General features: G+C 44.4%; 1 protein-coding gene across 1 annotated transcript; it reads left to right on the top strand.

The window, feature by feature from the left end:
- The first annotated feature begins 5,081 nt into the window (after positions 1–5,081).
- LOC308676660 (prostasin-like) lies at positions 5,082–25,622 on the top strand. The gene is made up of 6 exons (XM_081342647.1): positions 5,082–5,257; positions 16,568–16,591; positions 17,062–17,224; positions 18,852–19,126; positions 22,537–22,703; positions 23,146–25,622. Exons 1-6 carry the CDS (start codon positions 5,194–5,196, stop codon positions 23,521–23,523), a joined length of 1,071 nt encoding a protein of 356 aa, XP_081198773.1. The 5' UTR covers positions 5,082–5,193; the 3' UTR covers positions 23,524–25,622.
- The last annotated feature ends 1,933 nt before the right edge of the window (positions 25,623–27,555 follow it).

Below are 27,555 nucleotides of genomic sequence, written 5' to 3' on the forward strand. Positions count from 1 at the left end.
TTTTAACGAAGTAAAAACCACGAGAGAGAATACAGCTAATAAAAAATATATCATAACAAAGAAAATAGAAAAAAAAAGAAAGATTATAATGGAGATACTTCTGATCTTCTTGACAGTTATAAAATTTTTACTTTGCCCCCCTTCTAAGGCTACATTATTACTTCCTTCTTTTCATAAGCTACCCTTTATGATCTTGAAACCTATAAATCACAAATTCATTTTTCTTTTTTCCATCAAAAAGTCCATAAAGTGTTTTCAGTCACTAATAAACATAGTTGTTGATCTTTCTCTAATCCAACAGATTAATATGCTAGTGACTGATCTTCATCAATCATTGTACTGCTGTGAGTAGTTCAAAGTATTTCCATTTTTGCTCATATAATAACCATGCAGCAGTAATCATTTATAAAAATAATCTTCCATGGGTGTTTTCTAATTTAATGTTCATTAATTCCAATGAGAATAATCCTGGTTTCAGTTGAATGCTAATCTTTAAAGTTTTTTGTATCATTATATGCATCTGAACTCAGCAATTTATTCCCCTTTCCACAAGGCCTATAGACATGTCCACGTAGTCCACATTTCCCAAAGAAATTTGATTAACTTTCGTACATTCTCGACAATTTTTCCAAAATCACACACCAACCTTTTATAAATATTCTCTTTTCAGTTATAATCTACATTTCAGTCCTTTTAACTACATATTTTCGCACTGTTCCATCAGTACGTTGGAGACCATTTTATCATATAATCGTTCAGTTGTTCTTCTGTTTCAAAGTTCCATAGAAATTAATCATTATTCCAATTATATGCTCATCAGGTGTACACAGTTTGAGTTAAATTTCTGTCTTCTGCTGCTTAATTCCAAATGTCCTGTTATCTACCTTAAATCTTTCTCTTAGTTAGGCATAGAAAAACTATTGAAAGTTAAATTCCTCAGCAGCCAGTTTCCTCTCAATTTCATTGTATATTCCTGTTCTAGCAACTTTGGACAAGGCACTCATTTTTCTTGTTGTGTCTTTTCTGTAAAATGCTTCCTGTGCTGAAATCCAGAGAGGCATTTTCAGGTGCAGTCTGTTTTTATATTCTCAAAATGGCACTTCTAATACAATGATTCTTAAATCTACATTAACCTTAAATTTATCATACCACGGAAGACCTTACCTGAGAATTGTTATCCAACATATTTAGAAGTTGGACATTATAAGCCGATCCTATTTCACATTAACTTCCAAAGCATTTAGGCTGGCACATTCCAGATGTGTTGAACAATTTATGAACACAAAACAGCATGGTTGAAGCAAGTGATTGTGAGAGTTGTAGTCCCAGCCTATAGCAAGGTCCCTTCCAACTCTCTTATTCTGTTATTCTGTAATGAGTCTGATATGGAAAGATATTATAAGAACTGTGGTAGAACACTGGGCACTATCTAACAAAATGAAATTCAATGGTGAAAAAAGTAAGGTTCTACATTTAGGCAGGAAAAATCAAATGCACAGGTATAGTATAGGTGGTACCTTGCTCAATAGTAGTAACTGTGAGAGGGATCTCGGAGTCCTAGTAGACAATCACTTCAATATGAGCCAGCAGTGTGCTGCAGCTGCCAAAAAAGCCAACACAGTGCTAGGCTGCATTAACAGAGGGATAGAATCAAGATCAAGTGAAGTACTAATACCACTTTACAATGCCTTGGTAAGGCCACACCTGGAATACTGCATCCAGTTTTGGTCACCACAATGTAAAAAAGATGTCGAGACTCTAGAAAGGGTACAGAGAAGAGCAACAAAGATGATTGGGAGACTGGAGGCTAAAACATATAGGGAACGGTTGCTGGAATTGGGTATGCGTAGTTTAACGAAGAGAAGAGCGAGGGGTGACATGATAGCAGTGTTCCAATATCTCAGGGGCTGCCACAAAGAAGAGGGAGTCAAGCTATTCTCCAAAGCACCTGAAAGCAGGACAAGAAGCAACGGATGGAAACTAGTCAAGGAGAGAAGCAACCTAGAACTAAGGAGAAACTTCCTGACAGTTAGAACAATTAACCAGTGGAACAACCTGCCTCCAGAGGTGGTGAATGCTCCAACACTGGAAGTTTTTAAGAAGAGACTGGACAGCCATTTGCATGAAATGGTATAGGGTTTCCTGCCTGAGCAGGGGGTTGGACTAGATGACCTCCAAGGTCCCTTCCAACTTATTATTATTATTATTATAGCCTACAGTGGCAAAAATGTCTGTCATCTATCTGTCTATCTATCTGTCAATCATCTTTCACAGAAATCTGATCACATTTTTTTAAACTAACAAATTATATTAGAAGGCAGCTCATGAAAACTTAGTCTTTTTAATAATAAAATGCTAGTCAGACAGGGTGCTGCTGGATTATCCTTAGATAACTGGGAGATTATGATTATCTGGTTACTTCTCTCAGAAGTCTGCCGTGGCAAAGAAAATTTGTTGTTGTTAGTTGCGAAGTCGTGTCCGACCCATCACAACCCCATGGACAATGTTCCTCCAGGCCTTCCTGTCCTCTACCATTTTCTGGAGTCCATTTAAGCTCACGCCTACTGCTTCAGTGACTCCATCCAGCCACCTCATTCTCTGTCGTCCCCTTCTTCTCTTGCCCTCAACCTTTCCCAGCATTAGGCTCTTCACCCATTCCTGTCCATTTTAGTTTGCTGATTCCTAAGATGTCGATGTTCAGTCTTGTCATCTCTTGTTTGACCACGTCCAGCTTGCCTTGATTCATGGATCTTACATGCCAGGTTCCTATGGAGAAAAAATCTTTACAGCATTGGACTTTCCTTTCACCACCAGATACATTCACAGCTGAGCGTCCTTTCGGCTTTGGCCCAGTCACTTCATTCTTTCTGGCGCTACTAGTACTAGCCCTCTGCTCTTCCCCAGTAGCATATTGGACGCCTTCCGACCTGAGGGGCTCATCTTCCAGCGTCATATCGTTTTGCCTTTTGGTACTGTCCATAGGGTTTTCATGGCAAAGATACTGGAGTGGGTTGCCATTTCCTTCTCCAGTGGATCATGTTTTGTCAGAACTCTCTGCTATGACCTGTCCATCTTGGGTGGCCCTGCACGGCATAGCTCATAGCTTCCTTGAATTACGCAAGCCTCTTCGCCACGACAAGGCAGTAATCCATGAAGGGGTAAAGAAAATTAGAGGACAGCAAATATATCTGTTCACTTAATTCCTTGGGACAAATGGATTAAGAAGGAAAATACAATCAGGACTTAATTTAATGTTAATTTAACATTTCTTACTTTAGTGAAAGGGACGCGGTGGCTCAGAGGGTTAGGACGCTGAGCTTGTCGATCAGAAGGTCGGCAGTTTGGCGGGTCGAATCCCGAGTGCCGCGTAACAGAGTGAGCGCCTGTTACTCGTCCCAGCTTCTGCCAACCTAGCAGTTCGAAAGGACGTAAAAATGCAAGTAGAAAAATAGGGACCACTACGGTGGGAAGGTAACAGCGTTCCGTGTGCCTTTGGCATCTAGTCATGCCGGCCACGTGACCACGGAGACGTCCTCGGACAAGCGCTGGCTCTTCGGCTTTGAAACGGAGATGAGCACTGGCCCCTAGAGTCGGAAACGACTAGCACTCATTTGCAGGGGAACCTTTACCTTTACCTACTTTAGTGAACTTCAGATTAAATCGATACAAATCGATACAAATGAGATAGATGGACCTTCTATAGATTTCAGACAAGAATGGAATTAACATCAAACAATAGTTTGAAGCTGTTTCCCCTTAAACTGGCTATTTACCGTTATCAGAAAAGTAGTTTTTTTTCCTCATTCAACAGTCTGAAAAAAATCCCATTTGCTATTTAGCCGACATATGGCTCTGTACTCTTTGTTGGTTAAGCTGATAAGAAAGCATAAGCAACATCCTTATAGCATGACTCTAAGGCTGGTCCAGTTTCTGGGCTTTGCATCTGAATGATGAAATATCAGAGATCCCACATCTGAATTATATAACAAAACTTGAAAGCTTGCCCTCCTTTAAGGCGTTAAGTTTCTTTACTAGTGTAACCTTCTCTAACTGTGTTTCTCAATCTTGGCCACTTTAAGATGGGTAGACTTCAAGTCCCAGAATTCCCCAGCCAGCCATGAAGCCCACCCATCTTAAAATGGCCAAGATATTTTTTTTAAAAAAACCACGCTATTTTAGAGCCTGTTTGCCTTTTGACAACCCATTCCCACTCCCACAAACCTTAGAGAAGACTCAAGGGGAAGAAGCTAGCAGGGTGATCCTCACTCCCTTCAGATGTCTCTTCCCAATAGCCCCGCCTGGGAAAACTCCATTTGGGGGTTCGTTGCTGAACCTCGTTGAATGCTTATATATATATATATTATTAATTATTCAAATTGCTAATAAAGAATTTGGGAGGCTGAGATGATCATTTAGAACTTATGTTCTCGTCAGTCAGTCATACCCTTTATCTGAGATTCGAACCTGGGCTGATTATATATTAGGCAGTTGTTTTAACTTTCTGAGCCACAGGTTCTTTCTCTCTTTTATTATATATATACAGTGCTTTTTTTGTAAAAGAAAAAGGTGCTGGAACTCACACATGTCATACAACCCACCTTGCCTACCCTACAAGGTTCCATCCAAAAAAGGTGCCGGAACTATATATCTATATCTATATATCTATATCTATATCTATATCTATATCTATATCTATATCTATATCTATATCTATCTATCTATCTATCTATCTATCTATCTATCTATCTATCTATCTATCTATCTATCTATCTATCTATCTATCTATCTATCTATCTATCTATCTATCTATATGTTTAAGTATTTGTCAAGGCTTATATATATACACACACACACACACACACATTCTCTCTCTCTCTCTCTCTCTCTCTCTCTCTCTCTCTCTCTCTCTGCCTCAGCTAGCAACAGGATTGCGGCGCACGCCAGGTGAGGGGGGGGCTGTCCTTATGCAAATGAGAGCGTGTCTGCCACTTCTTATTGGCTCTGGGCCGAAGGCCAGCCCTTCCCCGACAGGTTAGACGGCTTGTCCGTCATCGGCGAAGGTAGAGCCGCGAACGCCGTCTCCCGCTTCAGTGCACCTTCCTGCCGGGCTGTTCGAAGGATCCCTTCGCCGTTTCTCTTCAGCGTGCAGAGTCGTCGTCGCCGCCGCCGCCGCCGATCCACCTGGGTCCCGCCATGGAGGGGCTGCGGGGTGGCCTGAGCCTCGCCGGGCTCCTGTCGTTGCTGCTCGTCGCCGGCGGTAAGTAGAGGAGGAGGAGGAGGAGGAGGAAAGGCAGCGGGCAGCTCCTCTCCTCTCTTGCGTCCCGCGTACCTTGCAGTTTGGCCGCGGGCCACTTCTTGCGATCCCGCCCCGCTTTGGAGCCGCCGCAAGTTTCCTTTGGTGGGGGGGGGGGGGCGGATCTTTCAAGTTTCCAGTCCTCAAGGCTTTGGGAGCCAAGTTGGGGAGGGGAATCAAAGAGCGTTTCCCTGCTTTGGGGGGCAGTGAAGAACTTGGTTGGCTTGGATCGGAGAGAAGGGAGCTGGGCTCCTCCATCAGGGCTTCTGGTGGGGGCGGCTGAATGCAGATTATGCTGGTTGGCAGCCCTGAGATTCACACACACACACACACACACACACCGGCCTTTGTCTCCAGAAATATATTTCTTAACACAGAGAGATCATAGCTTAGCTGGGTGTTTTTTTTAGCTTTTGGAGCTTGATGCTTCTGGTGCCTAAAGCCGGGGTTGGTTGTCCCTGCCCACGGAAAAGATTTCCTGCTTTAAGAAATCCTTTCCTTAATTCTGTTTCTCACGGTTCCAGGCTTAAGCTGGATCTTCTTTTGAAAGATCTTCCCAAGGTGGTATGATGAGAAAAGAATGTAGCATACAGAACAACAGATTTGGAAGGGACCTTGGAGGCCTTCTAGTCCAACCCCCTGCTCAGGCAGCAAAGCCTGTACCCTTTCAGACAGATGGTTGTCATCCAATCTCAACCTTAAAAACTTCCAGTGTTGGAGCTTTCACAACTTCTGGAGACAGGATTTCAAATTGCAGTCTTAAGATAAGCTAATTTGTGATGATTAAAGGAGACCCCCACCACCACCCCCAAACGTTGTCGTCTTTGTTCTTGTTTTGAGTTGTGTGGAATTGTGCACTCCTCTGCTAGAGGGGTAGGGTGACAGCTCTTCTTTCTGAATGCTTGGCTAAGCTCTTCTGGGTTTTATTTTAGGATTAACACTTCTTGGTTTCCCACCCTTCTTCCTGAAACCAGCTTTTGAGCATGACTAGCAAAGGGTGCCTTGCCTAGAAGATTGCAAGAGGGCAAAGGTCTCTGCATGGGTGGAAAACACAGACAGAAAGAGAAAGGGGAGGAAATGTTCCTTGGAATGTCTTAAGGAAGAAGAGTTGCCATCTTATTTTCTCCCTCCCTCCCTCCCCCCCCCCTGCCCCGGAGATTTCGTACTTTTAGGAAGACGTTCCCCAAGGAAAGTTGCTTCGTTGTTGCATCTCTAGGTCTGGAAAAGCTGCGCTGACTGTATTTTTGCCTGCTGGATTTTTGCCTGCGCTAAGTATTTTAAAGGAAGGGCTTGTCAGAGTAGGAACCTCTGGTCTGATGTGCTAAGATCCTTTTTAGCTACTCTTTGAAAAAGTTTTAACCATTTGTGTGCAACCTCCAAGTCCTGTCCAACTGAGGTAGAAATATAATAATATCTGTTGGAGGTGAGAAGTGAGATTTCCCCCCCCCCTTCTCTTCTGGAGGGAAATGCGTTCTTGCAATGCTGGGGGGGGGCGGCGGGGGGGGGAAAGCATTATATCCTTTTTGGTAGCTACACCCAGGTCTTTTAGAAATGATCCAGCCAATGAGCTGCTTCTGAAACTTATAGAAGAGGCATTAAAATCCAAGCGGTTCCTTGGAACATCCTTGCACGTGTGTTTACGTTTGTCCTTTCAAGCCCGCAGTTGTCTGTAATCAAACAAAATAAAAAGACATAAGATGCTTTGCCCTCAGGGCTCATCCCGTCAGCAGTAGCGGTGCTCAGTCCTGGAACGTGAGAATAAAGTCTAGGTAGTCCTTGACTTACAACAGTTCATTTACTGACCGTTCAAAGTTACAATGGCACTGGAAAAAAAAGTGACTTATGACCATTTTTCACACTTATGACCATTGCGGCATCCCCCACGGTCACATGATCAGAATTCAGATGCTTGGCAACTGACTCATATTTATGATGGTTGCAGTGTGCCGGAGTCGTGTGATCCCTTTTTATGATCTTCTGACAAGCAAAATCAATGGGGATGGCACGTTCACTTAACAACTGCAGTGATTCACTTAACTGTGGCGAGAGAGGTTGTAAAATGGGGCAAAACTCAACCTACAATGGTCTCACTTAGCAATAGAAATGTTGGCCTCAGTTGTGGTTGTAAGTCCTTTTCTTGACCTTGAGCCACAACCTCCAAACTCCGATTCAAAAATAATGGGATGTAATTTTCTGGAGTTGGATGTTTCCTTGTATTTTAGGTTGGTAAAGGGGGTGGGGGAAATAACTTCATAAAACATAAAACACAAATTTAAATTACTCGCAGCAACTGAAATCTGCAAAATCGTATTAGTCAATAAGAAGTCAAATTATATCAGGTTGGTTCATGCATCGCGTTGAGACATGATACGACTTGCTTAGTTGCAGCTTACTGAGATCCATAAAGCCAGCCATCATGGCATGTAAACCAAAGTTTAGAGTTTATTGCTAAGTTGAAACAAGGATAGAATGGGTTGGTCAAACCATGATTAAAAGTAACAGTGACTTAGCACAATGTTAAAGCTAGCACCTATGGAGATGTGAAGGATTGAATTTAAGTCATTCCTCATGCATTTTTTTATTTTTTATTTTCCCCTCTCACTTTTTGGCAGTCTGTGATGTCTGGCACTTAGTAGGTGTGGCCCTTTTGGGGCTAATTTCTTCCAAGGTTACTCTACCTCCAAAACAGGTGCAGTAGTTAAATTCTGAGTCTGAAAAGAGCTTCGTCTTATACATGGATGGCACTATTCTGAATATTCTCAGAGAACTTTCCCGGCACTCAGAGAATTCAGATTTTTCTTGTACTTGTGTTCTTCCTACATAACAGAGATGCCAAATGATAGGACAGCTGTGCCTGTTCTTGTTGAGAAAAAGCGCATTTGTTGAAATTCTACCTCCAGGTTCACAGGGAAAGCAGAAAACAATGGATGTCTCTTGAGCTTTTTATTTCTTGACTAAAAAAAATGGTTTACAGGTAGTCCTTGATTTACAACAGTTCGTTTAGTGACTGTTCAAGCTTACAACGGCACTCAAAAAAGTGACTTAAGACTGTTTTTCACATTTACGACTATTGCAGCATCCCCATGGTCACGTGATCAAAATTCGGATGCTTGACAACTGGCATGCATTTATGATGGTTGCGGGATCATGTGATCCCTTTTGCCACCATCTGATAAAGTCAATGGGGAAGCCAGATTCACTTAGCACCAATGTTGCTAACTTATCATCTGCAGTGATTCACTTAACAGCGGAGGCAAGAAAGGTTGTAAAATGGGGCAAACTCACTTAACAAGTGTCTCATTTAATACCAGAAATTTTGGGCTCAGTTGTGATCGTAAGTCGAGGACTACCTGTGTTTGAAACCAGCCACGTCAGCATTTTAACACCGTGAGAAGTAAAGTTGGGTGTCATTTGCTCATGACTGATGGCTCTGAGAATAACAATAATAAAAAAATGCCTTGTAAATGTGTCCTGCAGGTATTCAGTTCTTGCTAAGGCTGAGCCCTGGGAGGTGGGTTGGTGTAAGAGGGCATGAATAGGTCAGGCAGGTATATTTCAATGACTTTTTCTCAAGGGTGTGGCAGGCTTGAACGTCATGAACAGGTAACCTAACAAGTCCGCCTGGATCTGTTTTTAGACATCCTTGTTGCTCATGCAGCCACAGTTTTGTCATGAAGGATCAAGTAACAGGATTGGCTTGAAGCCCTAGAAGTAGCTACTGGATGCCAGCCTTGAGGCCTCAAGGAGCTTTTCCAGGGTGTTACATTGTGCTGAGGACTCTGCTCAATGCGGGAGCAGATTTGTGTGACAACAGACCTCAGTCCATGCTTAGGTTGTGCTGCAGACATACCAATAAATGCGGTGTCCCCCAAAAGGATCTTGTTTCAAAAATCCTACCGTAGGAGATCGGGATGGTTGGGCCAAATATTTTGATGTGCAATAAAGCAGGGATTCCCAAATGCCACATGGCATTGATGGATGAACATTGACATCGCATTGACTGTACACAGATGCTGCTGGATGAAAAAGGATGAACAATAATAGTTGGTCAGAAGCCCATTTTGATTATCTAGCTCAGCTTCTCTTAGTGGCCTCCAGATGTGTTGGTCTCTGATTTCCATTATCCCCTGCCAGCATTTGATTAAGAAAGGTTAATCTACTTGTCTCGGGGTAGTCATGCCTCAATCTTTTCAACAGAAGTACTGAGATTATGGAATAATTTAGCCTCATCATCTATCCAAGTCGTTTCACCTCTAATTTAGAGATGCTTGTTGAACTTCAGAGTAAAGTCTGACAAGGAAGTTCAGTTCAAAAGCAGATCCAGACTTCTGTAGTCCCATAATATCAGCAGTGTTCAAGAAGTGAACAGACTTATTTATACCAATAGAAGAGAATATCTGTGGCTCAGGGTGAACTGTGGGGTCCCTGGTGCTGTCTGATCTTGGTGGGCTTTCTTGCAGATGTTTTATTAATCCAATCTCCTTAGTGCTAGGTATGATGATATTCAGCGCTAGAATTGATGGTGTTACTTAGTTGGGTAATGAAATGTCTTCAAGAAAACAACTGAACTCAGAGAGCAACAAGGCACCCCTCAGACTTATTTATGGTTCAGCAATGGAATAGTTGAAAGAACAGGGAAAAAAATAACATTTCCTTTTCATTTTTTCTTTGAAACACTATGACTCTATGAAGTGGGGAAGGGGTGGGGGGGTGGGGTTCATTCCCCATTCCCCATTTGTAAGAATTCTGCCTCACTTCACCTCCCATCTTCTGTAGGGCTTGCTTGATGACTTTGCAGCTCCCCTTCTTAAGAACTGTTTAGATATGTTGTTTATTCAAAGGCTATTCAAGGCTAGTTAATGCAAAACCTATCCCCTATCCCGGGCATCACAAACCATTTCTAGGTAGAGAAGATAATTTTTGGAAAAGGACCGAACCACCCTCGGAATAATTGGGAAGCTCCCTTCTGAGGAGGAATGGATGTTCTGGAATTCTCTGGAATGTTCTTGTATTGCACATGCAGAAACCAATCAGATACACGTGATATGAAAATAAGAACATGGATGGGTGTGGTTGATTTGATTATCAGATAGAGATCCCTTCATCTGGAATATTCATTTATTTAATATAGTTGTTGTTGTTGTTAGCTGCGAAGTCGTGTCCGACCCATCGCGACCCTATGGACAACATTCCTCCAGGCCTTCCTGTCCTCTACCATCTTCTGGAGTCCATTTAAGCTCACGCCTACTGCTTCAGTGACTCCATCCAGCCACCTCATTCTCTGTCGTCCCCTTCTTCTATTGCCCTCGATCTTTCCCAGCATTAGGCTCTTCTCCAGTGAGTCCTTCCTTCTCATTAGGTGGCCAAAGTACTTGAGTTTTAGCTTCAGGATCTGGCCTTCTAAAGAGCAGTCAGGATTGATCTCCTCTAGGACTGACCAGTTTGATCGCCTTGCGGTCCAAGGGACTCGCAGGAGTCTTCTCCAGCACCACAGTTCAAAGGCCTCAATTCTTTGGCGCTCAGCCTTTCTTATGGTCCAACTTTCACTGCCATACGTTGCAACTGGGAAGACCATAGCCTTGACTATACGCACTTTTGTTGACAGGGTGATGTCTCTGCTTTTTAGTGTGCTGTCTAGATTTGCCATGGCTTTCCTCCCCAGGAGCAAGCGTCTTTTAATTTCTTGGCTACAGTCCCCATCTGCAGTGATCTTGGAGCCCAGGAAAATAAAATCTGTCACTACCTCCATTTCTTCCCCATCTATTTGCCAGGAATTGAGAGGGCCAGATGCCATGATCTTGGTTTTCTTAATGTTAAGTTTCAACCCAAGTTTTGCACTCTCCTTCTTCACCTGCAACAAGAGGCTCTTTAGTTCTTCTTCACTTTCTGCCATTAGAGTGGTATCATCTGCGTATCTTAGGTTGTTGATATTTCTTCCGGCAATCTTAATTCCAACTTTTGATTCATCTAGCCCTGCCTTTCTCATGATGTGCTCTGCATATAAGTTAAATAGGCAGGGCGACAGTATACAGCCTTGTCGGACTCCTTTCCCAATTTTGAACCAATCAGTGGTTCCGTGTCCCGTTCTCACTGTTGCTTCTTGACCCGCATATAGGTTTCTCAAGAGACAAATAAGATGGTCTGGTACTCCCATCTCTTTAAGAACTTGCCACAGTTTGTTATGATCCACACAATCAAAGGCTTTAGCATAGTCAATGAAGCAGAAGTAGATGTTTTTCTGGAACTCCCTAGCTTTCTCCATGATCCAGCGTATGTTGGCAATTTGATCTCTAGTTCCTCTGCCTCTTCGAAATCCTGCCTGCACTTCTGGTAGTTCTCGATCCACATACTGCTGAAGTCTAGCTTGTAGGATTTTAAGCATGACTTTACTAGCATGAGAAATGAGTGCAATGGTGCGATAGTTTGAACATTCTTTGGCACTGCCTTTCTTTGGAATTGGAATGTAAACTGATCTTTTCCAATCCTGTGGCCATTGTTGAGTTTTCCAAATTTGCTGGCAAATTGAGTGTAGCACTTTTACTGCATTGTCTTTTAAGATTTTGAATAGCTCAGCTGGAATACTGTCACTTCCACTAGCTTTGTTGTTGCTCAGCTTTTCTAAGGCCCACTTCACTTCACATTCTAGGATGTCTGGCTCGAGGTCAGTGACCACCTCATTGTGATTATCAGGGACGTTAAGCTCATTCTTGTATAGTTCTTCTGTGTAATTTTGCCACCTCTTCTTAATCTCTTCTGCCTCTGTTAGGTCCCTGCCATTTTGGTCCTTTATCATGCCCATTTTTGCATTAAACGTTCCCTTCATTTCTCCAATTTTCTTGAAAAGATCTCTGGTCCTCCCTATTCTATTATTTTCTTCTATTTCTTTGCACTGTTCATTTAAGAAGGCATTCTTATCTCTTCTAGCTATTCTCTGGAATTCTGCATTCAATTGGGTGTATCTTTCTTTTTCTCCCTTGCCTTTCGCTTCCCTCCTTTCTTTAGCTATTTGCAAAGCTTCCTCAGACAGCCATTTTGCTTTCTTGCATTTCTTTTTCTTTGGGATGGTTTTGGTTGCTACCTCTTGTACAATGTCGCGAACCTCTGTCCATAGTTCTTCAGGCACTCTGTCTATCAGATCTAATTCCTTAAATCTATTTGTCACCTCTACTGTATATTCAACAGGGATATGATTTAATTCATACCTGAGTGGCCTAGTGCTTTTCCCTACTTTCTTCAGTTTAAGCCTAAACTTTGCAAGGAGAAGCTCATGGTCTGAGCCACAGTCAGCTCCTGGTCTTGTTTTTACTGACTGTATAGAGCTTCTCCATCTTTGGCTGCAGAGCATATAGTCAATCTGATTTCTGTGTTGACCATCTGGTGATGTCCATGTGTAGAGCCGTCTCTTGGGTTGTTGGAAAAGAGTGTTTGCTATGACCATTGTATTCTCTTGACAGAATTCTATCAGCCTGTGCCCTGCTTCATTTTGCACTCCAAGGCCAAACTTGCCTGTTATTCCAGTTATCTTTTGGCTTCCTACTTTAGCATTCCAATCCCCCATGATGATAAGAACATCATTTTTTGGTGTTAGTTCTATAAGGTGCTGTAGTGCTTCATAGAACTGGTCAATTTCATCCTCTTCAGCACTGGTGGTTGGGGCATAGACCTGGACTACTGTGATATTGAATGGTTTGCCTTGGATTCGAACTGAGATCATTCTGTCATTTTGAGGATTGTATCCCAGTATTGCTTTTCCTACTCTTTTATTGACTATGAAGGCTACTCCATTTCTTCTGAAGGATTCTTGCCCACAGTAGTATACCTGATGGTCATCTGAATTAAATTCACCCATTCCTGTCCATTTTAGTTCGCTGATACCTAAGATGTCAATGTTCAGTCTTGTCATCTCTTGTTTGACCACGTCCAGTTTTCCTTGATTCATGGATCTTACATTCCAGGTTCCTATGGAGAAAAAATCTTTACAGCATCGGACTTTCCTTTCACCACCAGACATATCCACAGCTGAGCGTCCTTTCGGCTTTGGCCCAGTCGCTTCATTCTTTCTGGCGCTACTAGTACTAGCCCTCTGCTCTTCCCCAGTAGCATATTGGACACCTTCCGACCTGAGGGGCTCATCTTCCAGCGTCATATCGTTTTGCCTTTTGGTACTGTCCATAGGGTTTTCATGGCAAAGATACTGGAGTGGTTTGCCATTTCCTTCTCCAGTGGATCACGTTTTGTCAGAACTCTCTGCTATGACCTGTCCGTCTTGCGTGGCCCTGCACGGCATAGCTCATAGCTTCATTGAATTACGCAAGCCCCTTCGCCACGACAAGGCAGTAATCCATGAAGGGGATTTAATATAGTATTTTTTGTTAAATAAGGATTATAATTTATAAGCTTATAACTAGCTGTAGACCCATTATGTAAGGCAGTGGTTCCCAACCTTTTCTATACCCCACACCCCAATGCTTCTGATATGTTCTCGCACCCCTTACAAAAGTTCAAAATAATGGCAACCAATTGTGCATATACACTATAATTTTGAAATTTCTAAACCCAAGGTTTTGCACCCCCTGGTATATCATCTCGCAGCCCCAGTTGGGATCCCATGATCAGTGGTGAGATTCAGATATGTGAACAACTGGTTCCTTGTGTGGGTGCCACTTCCAGAAGTCCATTCTGGGCCTGGGCAACAAAAAATTAGCTACCAGCTCCGCAGAAGTGGTATGAACCAGCTGAATCCCACTACTGCCCCTGATGTAAGGGGAGGAGAATCTATCCGGGTTTTTTTAATTTATTTTTCTTTTCAGCATCCAGCCGGGGTGGATTATGTTTTACACTAATATCGAAGAAATGGTGGAATAGAATCATTAAAGAAAGGATGCCAAAGGAGGGACAAAATGACGTACGAACGACCAAAATTAAAACCATTTTAAAAATTATTTTAAATAATTGAATTGAATTGTCCCGCGGCGAGTTGGCTGTGGCAAGTTGTCGCATTCTTGGCTTGGTGTTCGTCTCGCAGGGCGGGAAATAAATTCTCAGGAAGCAGAGTTGCCAGAAGAAAAAATGCGGGCAGGAGCAGAGAGAGAGGCTGACTCAGATCCCTTAGCGCAACCTCAGGAACAAACCTTGGGAAAAGCCGGCAAGAAATCACCTTTCCCTCTCTGTCACTTTGATGATATCACCCGGTGTGATTTCTAAAACGAAAAGTACGCGGGCTTTGACACAGTCTGCCATGGGACTTTTGCTCTAGAAAGGGCTGCGGCTTTATATTCTGTGAACTATTTCCTGCATCTTGTGAAAGAGGGAGAATGCATCGAATCAGGGCAACTTCCTTCAAGGATGCTTCGGCTGGATTTCCACCCGTTGCCCTGCTGTTCAAGGCAGAGGGGCTTTGGGGAGGTACCCCCAGCGAGTTCTTAGGTGCGGTGTGCTCAATTCATTTCCTCCAAGATGCTTCTAGAGCCGTGATGGCCAACCTTTTAGAGACCGAGTGCCCAAACCACAACCCAAAACCCACTTATTTATCACAAAGTGCCAGGCCCGCCTAAGCATTGTGGTGCCCTCGGGGGGGGGGCATGGGGGTGTGGCCCACTGGGTGGGCATGGGTGCACTTGTCACGGCAGACTGGGTGGCGTGGCTGGGGTGGGCATGGCCACCTCTATGTGGCTCATGGGGGAGGGATGCCTGTAGGGCAGGGTTGGGGGAGATCCCGGAGGTCTCTGTCAGGTGGGGTGGTGGGCAGGAGGCCCAGCGTAGAATGGCAGGGAGGCACGCAATCTTAGCTGGGGCTGGGGGGCTGTGGTGCCAATGGGGATCCGGCTTTCCCTGCTCGGGCTGGCCTTTGGCTTGCTGGGCGTGGGCGAGCTCTACCACCTCTACTCGAGCTTGCTAGCTGGCCGCTTTGCCTCCTTTGTGTTGGGTGGGGCTGCTGCTCCAGGCAGTGGCAACGGCCTAATGGATCTGCGCAAGCTGCTGGCAGTGGTGCGCGTGCCCACAGAGAGGGCTCTGAGTGCCGCCTCTGGCACGCGTGCCATAGGTTCGCCACCACTGCTCTAAAGAAAAGTTGTGGCCCAGACTTGGGCCCCAGTTAAGACCAGATCAAAGAGTTAAGGCCACACGGCCAACAGAATTGAGGGAAAATTGGCTTCCTGTGTACATTAATGCAACAGACTACAGGTGTAGATAGGCAAACCTTGACTTTCGACCATTTGTTTAGCAACCATTCTAAGTTACAGCAGCATTGAAAAAAGTGACTTACGACCGTTTTTCACACTTACCAACATTGCAGCAGACCCACGGTCCGGGGATCAAAATTCAGAGACTTGACCATTGACTCATATTTATGACGGTTGCAGTGTCCCGGGGTCACGTGTGATCCCCTTTTGCCACCTTCTGACAAGCAAAGTCAATAGGGAAGTCAGATTCACTTAACAGCCGTGTTACTAACTTATCAGCTGCAGTGATTCACTTAACAACTGTGGCAAGAAAGGCCGTAAAACGAGGCAAAACTCCCTTAAGACGTCTCTCCCTTAGCCACAGAAATTTTGGGCTCAGTTACGATCATAGGTTACGATCCAGCTTGCCCATCATGGTTATAACTTGTGATTGTAGTCAGTTGGGTTACACCCCCCCCCCGTGAGAAATCCAATTTTATGACTTTTTGTCATGGTCATTAAGTGGTTGTTAACTGAAGCAGTGGTTTGCTGGAAAGCTGCATCTGAGTTGTAGGTACCCTCAGGTAGCTCTGCCATAAGTCGAGGACTTCCTGTATGGCAGACATGTCAAACACAAGGCCCGGATCCGGCCCGTGAAGTGGTTTCATGCGGCCCGCGAAGCCATCCTGGAAACAGGGAGGGAACAGCCCCCACTGCCTTGGCCCTGGCCCAGAGACCCTCCTCCTGCCAGAGACCCTCAGATCTGTCCCACTCCTGCCCAGGCCCTCACAGGCACCCTTGATGCGAACGATGTAGAGCTGGCCACGCCCACCCAGCAGGCCATACGCACTCTAGCCACGCCCACCCAGTAGGCCACGCCCACCCTGTCCACACCCACCCGGCCCCCTGAGGGCAACCGCAATGCTGATGCGGCCCTCAATGAAATTGAGTTTGACACCCCTGCTGCATGGGAATGGGAAACGGAGTGTCCTGTAAACCAGTTTTCATAAACAACAAGTATAACCGAGATATTACAAGGTGTCTTTATGTCCTTCTAATATTCTTTTTTTTCTCCCCTTATGTTTCATGTTTTTCCCCTGTTTCTATTCTGCAGTCATGAAAGAGGCCAGCACAGAAGGTAAGAGATTCGTGAACGTTGCACATTCTACCTGTCTTTCTTATCTTTCCTGTGTTTCCTGCTGGCTAATTGAACTCTGCCCTCCCCTCTTCAAATCCTGATTTGCTTTTGTTCCTAACAATCATAGTTTAATGATCGTACTTCTTTCTATATGGAAATCCTCGAACCTGTGACTTTTCAAAATGGGAGTCTCATTTCTTTATTCTTGGCCTTTGAGACTGAAGTCACCAGGTGCACGTGCTTCCACATGCTACCTTTTCAGCAATAAAAACAGGAAGGGGCTGTTAAAGTAGAGGACAGAGATTTCCTAGCTGTTGATTATATTTCTTATTAAGTTCCCCTGGAACAGAAGCGTACTCCTAATTTATCCCACGGCTATACTTGGCGGCCAACAATGAATGAGGCAATGCGATGAATTCTAGAATGATTTTTTTTCCTTCCCCACTCATGATAATGTCATCTGTCTGCAGTGTTGTGTGGGGTGCCTGCTCTGGGACGGATCGTGGGAGGTTCGAATGCTCAAAACGGACAGTGGCCATGGCAGGCCAACCTGAACTTCAATGGTGTTCATGCCTGTGGGGGAACCCTCATTGCCCCCCAGTGGTTGGTTACAGCTGCACATTGCTTCCCCAAGTAAGTCAAGTATCCCTTGAAAGTTTGGTCTAGTGTGAAGGCACCAGGCTAGAAACCAGGAGACTGTGAGTTCTAGTCCCGTCTTAGGCATCCAGTTTTCATCACCACAATGTAAAAAAGATGTTGAGACTCTAGAAAGAGTACAGAGAAGAGCAACAAAGATGATCAGGGGACTGGAGGCTAAAACATATAAGGAACAACTGCTGGAATTGGATATTTCTAGTTTAATGAAGAGAAGGACGAGGGGTGACGTGATAGCAGTGTTCCAATATCTCAGGGGCTGCCAGAAAGAAGAGGGAGTCAAGCTATTCTCCAAAGCACCTGAAAGCAGGACAAGAAGCAACAGATGGAAACTAGTCAAGGAGAGAAGCAACCTAGAACTAAGGAGAAACTTCCTGACAGTTAGAACAATTAACCAGTGGAACAACCTGCCTCCAGAAGCTGTGAATGCTCCAACACTTTTTAAACTCCAACTCCAGTTTTTAAGAAGAAACTGGATAGCCATTTGTCTGAAATGGTATAGGGCAGGGGTCTTCAAACTTGGCCCTTTTATGACTTGTGGACTTCGAGTCCCAGAATTCCTCAGCCAGGCATGCTGGCTGAGGAATTCTGGGAGTTAAAGTCCACAAGTCATAAAAGGGCCAGGTTTGAAGATCCCTGGCATAGGGCTTCCTGCCTGAGCAGGGGGTGGGACTAGATGACCTCCAATCTCTCTTCCAACATTGTTGTTATTATAATAGCTGGCTGGGTGACTGAGCCAATCTCTGAGAGACAGTGAGTTCTAGTCCCACTTTAGGCATGAAAGCTGGCTGGGTGACTTTGGACCAATTATTCTCTCTCAGTCTAACCCACCTCCAAGGTTGGTTGTGAGCAAAGTAGTAGTGGGAAAGTACAGGTACTCCTCGACTTACAACAGTTTGTTTAATGGCCGTTCAAAATTCCAACAGCACTGGGGATGCTGCAGTGGTCATAAGTGTGAAAAAACGGTGATAAGTCACTTTTTTCAGTGCCATTGTAACTTCGACTAGTCACTAAATAAACAGTTGGAAGTCAAGGACTACCTGTACAGTTCAGTTCGTGGCTATGTGGCATACTAGCCTGATGCTGTCTTACTGTTAAGAAGTAGGTAAAGGTAAAGGTTCCCCCGCACATGTGTGCTAGTTGTTTCCGACTCTAGGGGCCGGTGCTCATCTCCGTTTCAAAGCCAAAGAGCCAGCGCTTGTCCGAGGACGTCTCCGTGGTCACGTGGCCGGCATGACTAGACACCAAAGGCGCACGGAACGCTGTTACCTTCCCACCGTAGTGGTCCCTATTTTTCTACTTGCATTTTTACGTGCTTTCGAACTGCTAGGTTGGCAGAAGCTGGGACGAGTAACAGGCGCTCACTCTGCTACACGGCACTCGGGATTCGACCCGCCAAACTGCCAACCTTCTGATCGACAAGCTCAGTGTCCTAACCCACTGAGCCACCGCGTAGGATATATTTAAACATTGCGTGGGTGGGTGGGGGGGGAAAGGTGGATTATTATTATTGCCTTCATGCCCATGCTTGGATACTGGGTGCACTTGGGATGATCTTACAGTCTTAGAATCTCAAAAGTGATGCAAACCACTTTTCTCTCTGCAGGGCGAATCAGATCGATATGTATGAAGTCGCACTGGGGTCCTATCAGCTGAAAAACCCCTCACCAGACATCCAAGTGATACTAGTAGAAGAGGTGATCAAGTATCCTGGTTACAATGAAGACGAAAGCTCTCAAGGGGACATTGCCCTGGTGAAACTCAAATTCCCCGCTAACTATAGTCGGACTGTACGGCCCATCTGCCTGCCTGCCTCTTCGGTCACCTTCCCGCCAGGCATGAGATGCACCGTCACGGGCTGGGGGAATGTCCTTGCAGATAGTAAGGAGAAAAGATTTTTATCTAAAGGTTTCATCCTTGTTCTTTGCCATACCTAGCGCCTTTGGGTGGTGTGGTAGTATAAATCCCAGAATTTCTCCATCAGCTAGGCTGGATGAAGGTGGCGCTTGTAGCTTCAGTTGTACCCAAAGGATGCCATCTTCTTCTTCTTGTGCCATATCCGTCATCGGACGTTGGCGACCCTGTTTTTATCAGCAGCCGCACGAAAAAGTGTGGCTGAGTTTTGTCCAAACCAGTCCCTTAAGTTTTGAAGCCATGATGTCCTTCTTCTGCCTGGACCTCGTTTGCCTTCCATCTTTCCCTGGAGCAGGGGTAGGCAACCTTGGCTCTTTTATGACTCATGGACTTCAACTCCCAGAATTCCTGAGCCAGCCATGCTGAGGGGAAAGGGAGAGGTTTCCAAGCTGAGCCATGCTGGCTCAGGAATTCTGGGAGTTGAAGTCCATAAGTCATAAAAGAGCCAAGGTTGCCTACCCTTGCCCTGGAGCAGACATGTCAAACACAAGGCCCGGGGGCCGGATGCGGCCCGTGAAGTGGTTTCATGTGGCCCGCGAAGCCATCCTGGAAACAGTGAGGGAACGGCCCCCACTGCTTTGGCCCTGGCCCAGAGACCTTCCTTCTGCCAGAGACCCCCAGATCTCTCCCATTCCTGCCCAGGCCCCCATAGGCACCCTTGATGCGAATGATGTAGAGCTGGCCACGCCCACCCAGTAGGCCATACGCACTCTAGCCACGCCCACCCAGTAGGCCACGCCCACCCAGGCCACACCCACCCAGCCCCCTGAGGGCAACCGCAATGCTGATGCGGCCCTCCATGAAATTGAGTTTGACACCCCTGCCCTGGAGGATTAAATGGAGTAGGCCGTATTTTTCTGGGTGTTGCATCACATGTCCCCAAAATTCTAACTTTCGTTTTTTGTTTGGATGATTTTCCTTGGCTTTCCCAGGTGGCTGATTTAAGTATGCAAGGATGCTGATACATCTGAAAGGGCAAACCTTTTCTATCTAATGCAGTTTCTCTTGCTGCAAATTCTTCCACATTCAGGATTTAGTTTTCTTCCCTTCTTATCCCAAATGATGTTTGTCCAGTTTAATATTAGAGCAGTTGATTTTGGGTGTTCAACGTTTTACAGGTAGTCCTTGACTTACAACAGTTCGTTTAGTGACCAAAGTTATAATGGCACTGACAAAAAGTGGCTTATGACTATTTTTCACACTTACCGACCGTTGCAGCGTACCCGAGGTCACGTGATCGAAATTGACATGCTTAGCAACCGACTCATATTTATGACGGTTGGAGTATCCTGGGGTCATGTGATCAGCTTTTGCAACCTTCTGACCAACAATGTTTATGGGGAAGCCAGATTCACTTAACAACCGTGTTGCTGACTTAACAACTACAGTGATTCACTTAACAAGTCTGCCAAGAAACGTCTTAAAATGGGGCAAAACAAATTGCTGTCTTAGCAACAGAAAGTTTGGGCTCCATTGTGGTCATGGGTCGAGACCTACCTATATTTCTATGGCATCATCGGTTTTTCAAAAATCAAAAGTAAGAGGAGCTTGCAAGGGTATAAATATGTAAAACAAAACAATAAAAGGAGACATTCTGTAGTAATAATGATCATTCACAATCCATGAACCAGTTGGGTTATTGTTTGAGAGACATTAACTAAACTGAGAGACAGAATGACCATTGGCAGGCAGAAAAACAGCGGGAGCAAATTCTTAACTTTCTGCTGGCTTCCCCAATGACTTGTGAGAAGCCGGCAGGGAGCATTGGAAATGTCAGTCATGTGACTTTGCCAAATCTCAATCCCATAGAATAATAGGTCCTGGATAATAATAATAATAATAATAATAATAATAATAATAATAATAATAATAATAATAAGAAGAAGAAGAAGAAGAAGAAGAAGAAGAAGAAGAAGAAGAAGTTGGAAGGGACCTTGGAGGTCATCTAGTCCAACCCCCTGCTAAGGCAGGAAACCCTATACCATTTCAGACAAATGGCTGTCCAGTCTCTTCTTAAAAACCTCCAATGTTGGAGCATTCACCACTTCTGGAGGCAGGTTGTTCCACTGGTTAATTGTTCTGTCAGGAAGATTTGGACGTTTCCTTTAAGTTAGCTCATTCATGGGAGGATAATTCAAAAAAGTGTTGCCGTATGATGCACTGCTTTGCCCAATTAAAGGTTACAAACAGGAACCGGGGAATTTTAATAGTGCGTGGATAATAAAAACAGAGCAGCAGTTGGAAAACTTCTAGAGAAGGCAGTCAAAGCTTTGAAGAACTCCAAACAGCCCTAGTTGCCAGAAATTATAGTGCCAGATTCTCCTAGGCCAGTGATGGCGAACCTTTTAGAGACCGAGTGCCCAAACTGCAACCCAAAACCCACTTATGTATCATCGGGTGCCATGTGGGCGTGGCCCATTAGCTGGGTGTGGCTCATTGGGTGGGCAGGGCCCATTGGGTAGGCATGGCTGCGGTGGTAATGGCAGACTAAGTGGGACTAAAAAGCTCAATCAATCAATTCCAACTTTGCGAGATCTTTTTTTTCCCCACAAGAAGTTGAAATTGATTGATTGATTGAACCTTTTTTTTTGGACACACCGGCGGAGGCCTAAAGCAAAAAGGTTTTATAAAACCCAGCTTGAAGGCCTAGGACTGGGGCGACGGCACGTGTGCCCAGAGAGAGAGCTCTGCATGCCACCTGTGGTACACGTGCCATTGGTTCACCACCACGGTCCTAGGCAATAGTTTAAAGCCATTAATAGGAACAGGCAGATGAATGTAAGTCAACATTCATAATGCCTGAACGCCTCCTTTACAGGAAAAGGCTTTAGAAAAAAAGAGACATTTTGGGATGGTTTAGCCTGGTTTAGTCATGTATGGCATGGAGAATATGGACAGGGAGATTTTTTTCTTCTTCTTCTCTGAAAAGATTTGGATCAGGAAGACTCTGATGAAACTGGGACGAGATTTAGAATAGAGAAATGAAAGGGCTGCACATAATTGATCTGTGGAGTCCATTACCACAAGAATGGGGATGGTTACTGAACTGGATGGGGACTGGACACATCCAGTTCCATCAAGAACTAGTGGTCTTAAAGACGTAATGTTATTTCTGGGTTGGAGTCTACAAAGGGGAGCTGCGATGTAATGACATAAGGAGACAGGCATGGCTCTGGAAGCTTTCCACAGACATCTGGTTGGGAGAGAGAAAGTGCTGGGCTAAGAAGCACATTGGATTAATCCAGGAGGAGATACTTATTTCCCAGTTTGGGTTCCCCACCCCAGGGAAGACCGTCCCTCCTACTTAACGCTTAAGTGATACATCCTTCAAGATGCCTTGCCTCCGCACTGACTCTATACCGTCTCCTTCCCTGTAGCGAGTCTTCCCTCACCCATGACACTTCAACAACTGGAAGTGCCCATCATTGGTCTAGAGAACTGCAAGTGCCTGTATGGAAGGAACCCAGATCCTGATGGGTCCCACACCCTTCACAATGACATGATGTGTGCTGGCTTTGCAGAAGGCAAGAAGGACGCCTGTCAGGTGAGGCCACAGAGAGAGGAGAGGAGGTCGGGGGTGCCATTCATCGGCCAAGGGCGGTGGTGATGGTGGTAGGACCCGAGGTCCTGAAAACTGCAGGAGTTCTCAGTCATTTTACTAGGATTGCACGAGAAAGCATCTCTTTGTTAAATGAGGCTAATAGACAGTTGGGTTTTTCAGAGCTTTAGGCTAGACCGGCATTCCTCAACCTTAGCCACTCTTAACGTTCTGTGGACTTCCACTCCCAGAATTCCCAGAGAGCTGCTGAGAATTCTGGGAGTTGAAGTCCACACATCTTAAAAGTTACCCGGTTTGAAAAGCACTGGCTTGATCCCTCTTCGTAGTATCAGACAGGATGCTTACAGATTCTCTTACTTCTTTTCCTTTGCAACTCCCCCCCCCCCAAATAAGACCCCAACTTGACTTTAATTCCTTTTTTTCTTAGGGTGATTCCGGAGGCCCCCTTTCCTGTCTTGTTGACAACGCCTGGTTCCTGGCTGGCGTCGTGAGCTGGGGAGACAATTGTGGGGAGCCCAATAGACCTGGTGTTTACATCCGCCTTCCTGTCTATGCCGACTGGATTAAGCAAAGAGTTCCAGAGGTACAGCTTCAACAAGTGATGGTCCCTCCGGGGCCCACCCCCAAAGAGGCCTTTTGCCCCAATTCTACAAGCGGGGGAGGCCCCTATGACGACATCCAACCCTCATCAGGCTGGAGCTGGCCCCTCAACCCAGACAAGAGCACTCCCAGTGGTTCTGTTTCCATAGCCTGCATGGTTGCTCTACCACTCCTCCTCCTCCTCCTCCAGAGCTGCCTGTGGTAATCTTCTACTCCCACCCCAGGTTGCACAAGGAGTGCGGTTGCCTTCCTGTTTTTATCCTCCCCGGGAGGGTCTCACAATTTCATAGCCTGCTGTGCTTCAAGCTTACTCTCTGCACGCCGGGTGCAGAGAACGCCACTGGGATTCAATTAGGAAGCGGTACTCTTCCTCCGAAGCCCAAACAGACTCCTAAGGGGGGGGTCATCATGTGTGCGTCTTTGTAAATCCACCGGCAGTCTTGGTCTAGCACAGGGGTAGGCGACCTTGGCTCTTTTGTGACTCTTGGGACTTCAACTCCCGGAATTCCTGAGCCTGGGAGTCGAAGTCCATGCGTCACAAAAGAGCCAAGGTTAGCTAGCCCTGGTGTAGCGTATGGCTTTTTAAAAAGTTCACACCTCACTCCTATCCCTGGCTTTTACTCTGAGGATCTAATCCATAAGTCCCGGGAGTATCTCCCTTTTTCGCCCCTTCCCCATTGCCCAAGACTTGCTTGGCCTTTTTAAAAAAAAATCATAGTTGGATACAAATCTGCAATAAACCTCTTTTGTTACTGTGGATGTAATTTCATAAGTCAGTGGGAGCACAGTCTCCCTTTTTTAGGCAAATTCCGGAACTGCGCTTGGATATGACTAATCTCTCTGTCGAGTATCTGGCATTCTTCTCCTGATTGCATTCCTCGCATACATTTTGAAACGTGATCGGTTTCGAGACAGGTTCTTCTCTGCCCAGTTCCTCCTTTCCTGCTCATAATGTGAATTCCCTCGTCGCCTTCCTAACTGTTGCTGTGAAGACAAGGGCCCTCCACAATAGTTGGGACATTGTTCGAGGGCCCTTTGAAGAGAATCAGTCAGCTGAATCTTTTCTTCCTTAGGATTCAGTTGAGATCGCGCTCCGGTATCTTCCCCAACTGGATAATTCAGAGAGCAAGCGTAACTTCTCCCTCTTAAAAGATCACTTGTCTTGCCAAGTATATAATGCCGTTAGTAACTTGGATGATGGGCGGGGGCATTTTCACAGGGTCAGAAGTTTTACTCTTAGGTTCTGTTATGGTCTCAGCGTACGAGGAAGAGGGTCAAGAACGCTGTTGGAGAAGTACAGTCCAACCACCGAGCTCTGAAAAAGATATATTCTATAGGACCACTTCTACCCATCTTTGGTTTACTTGACCCTCACTCATTTCTCTCTCTCTTCTGGGCTATCTGACTGGGCATTTACCCACCCCTCCTTCTGGCTCACAGACTGGATTAAAAAAAAACACAACAACACTCAGCAGAGGTGCTGGGACTTTGAAACCAACCTGTTGCCTTTTGATCTTTGGCTGAGATGATCTGGGCCCACTTGTGTGTGCTGCTAGCCTTGCAGTTTTGCCTGATTTAAGCTGGAATTGCGCAGGGGTGGGAATGCAGCCTCTGGATGTTTCTGCTGTATAATTTATGAATTCCCTCCAAGCTGGGGCGAAGGCTGAGAGCAGAGATTCTGGGCTGTTCTTGTGTGTGGAGACCTCAGTTCAGAGATGCCATCAAGCAGCTTTCGTTCTGGGCTACCAATTGTCAGCCTGACAGATTTATGGAAGAAGTAGACTCCGATGTGAAGGCGATGAAGGGGACTGCTTCCCCCCCCCCCCCACCCAAGTATGCTTGGACAGAAATACTGCCAGCATGGATGCAGAGTTAAAAAGGAGTGGGACTCCTTTACGGGAACATCAACGATGATCAAAATTGCCCTCTTGGAAGAAAGAGGGTTGCAACTGTATTTAGAGAATTTATGTTTTGCACACACTTTTTTTTAAAAAAAAAAGTAATGTACACGTCATCTTTTAAGGATTGAAATCAGTTGCTGCTTTTGAGATGAAAGGTTTTAATAAAGTAAATGGTAATTCTACGCTAACACGGCTTTTATTTATTACCCAAGGGAAGCTTTGTGGACTTGTTTATCTCACAAGAAACGTCAAGGTGGAACTAGAGAAAATGTACAGGTTGCGAAGCAGTTTGCTTATGAGCATTAAGATACACAGGTAGAGTTCTCCCAAAGGCATGCAGGAAGTAAGATGCCAAACTGCCAGGATCTGTATTGTCCACAGCTGAGCATAGTGACTCAAGCAATTGATCTTGTCACGTGAGCTGTACAATGAATACTGGGCATGAGTTGGCCTTATACAAAACTGTCACCAGACCCAAGCTAATCAAGAAAAACAAGCCAGTCACATTTGGCAAGTGAGATTCATTAAGGTTGACGGTTAGGACAATTAATATCTTGGCATGCTGCTGTTTAGTCAAACCTTGTGAAAATGAGGAAGAGATGCATTAGTAAAACCCCTTCACAACAGAGTAACAAGTGATAGCTACCTGCTATGAAAAGGACAGAGTTTCTGTGACCTAAGCTTATTGATACAAAGCGGTCTTCATTTCCTGCTATAGGACATTTCCTCTTCAGAAGGACCTTTTCTCTAGTTTTCCTTGCCCAGGGTTGTTCCTTGTCATTTACAGTCCCCCCCCCCACTGTGCCACCATTAGAGCAGCTGCAATTCCGGCAAATCAGTCATAAAATGGCACAGTACTTGTGTTGTTTTTTTTATTAAAATATTTCTTAAGCAGAACACACTATATATATATATATATATATATATATATATATATATATATATATATATATATATATATATATATATATATATATATATATATATATATATATATATATATATATATATATATATATATATATATATATATATATATATATGTATATATATATATATGTATATATGTATATACATATATATATATATATATATACATATATATATACATATATATATATATATATATATATATATAGTATACACATTAAAAACTACAGCAACTCTGTGAATAGATGTTTCTACCCAAGACATCCACCGCAAGATTCAGGGTCCCTCCTGAAATCACTCTCCCCAACGATGAAAGTATGCAAGGACCTTGGCGGAAACCGGAGGCATAAATGGCAACAGGTTTTTCTCTTCGGCCCGCTTGGTCGCTTCAAGAGACTTTTGACTCTCCTGCAAAAGTCCCTTCTCATTTGATCACCACCAAACGCGGTTCACGCAACGGATGGGGAAATATCAAGCAATTCTACAATATCCTTGTAGTCACGTTTTCTCCAATCTGGAGCTCGTCGATTCATCTGGGTAAAGGCTGTCTTGTAGAAGGGCAACTAAGTTAAAAGCATGTTTCTCCCCCCCCCCCCTATTCTTGTTCAGTGTTTTGTTCCTAGAAAGAACCATTTGCTTTGAGGCACTGTAAAAGGATTTGGTAAATTCCTTTTAGTTACATCAAATAAGCCAACATTGCACTATGGGACAGCCTTGGAAGTGATTCATAGGACTTTTATATGTGCCTATTTCCATTTTTTTCTTTTTCCTGAGTCTTAACACCCAAATCCTGACTCTCGTGCTACTGGCTACCAAGCATTGTAACTCTTAATACATCTTATATTTTTTTGTCGGCATTGACCTTAATGTTGACTGTGGAGCAAGTGATACTACTTGAAATCGTTCTCTCCCTCTTTCCCCACTTAGCTAATAGCCATGCGACAGTGGAAGGATTCAAGCTACTTATCTAGTATAACTAAAAACACGTATGAGCTTTGACAGAATGTACAAACTACTTGCCTCCCTTTGAAGATATTGAGAGCGACAACAGATCTACCAAGAGAGAATTTTTCTCAAGAATTACAGAAGACAAAGAGATTTTTTTCTTCTTCTTCAAAATTCTGAACAAGGCTGACTGTTCAATATTTTAATAAGTTGGAGATCTCTCTTGGAGACGTCAATCTTCCTTCTTACGATAATCAATAATCTAGTTTTCAGTATTACTGATAGTAAATCGTTGCCTCCAACTTTTGTTGACTATGCGCTCCTCAAATAGCCAATCCCTGTGTTTTATTTACCGCTCGGATCTTGTTCTACCACAATTCTCCCATTTTTAATGGCCTGCTTGATTCTGGGATTAGTAATATCCCAAAGTCAGTCAGAACTGTCAATTAGAAATAATAAAA

This window comes from Vipera berus, assembly GCF_964194415.1.
Source record: "Vipera berus genome assembly, chromosome: W".
Lineage (NCBI taxonomy): Eukaryota > Metazoa > Chordata > Lepidosauria > Squamata > Viperidae > Vipera > Vipera berus.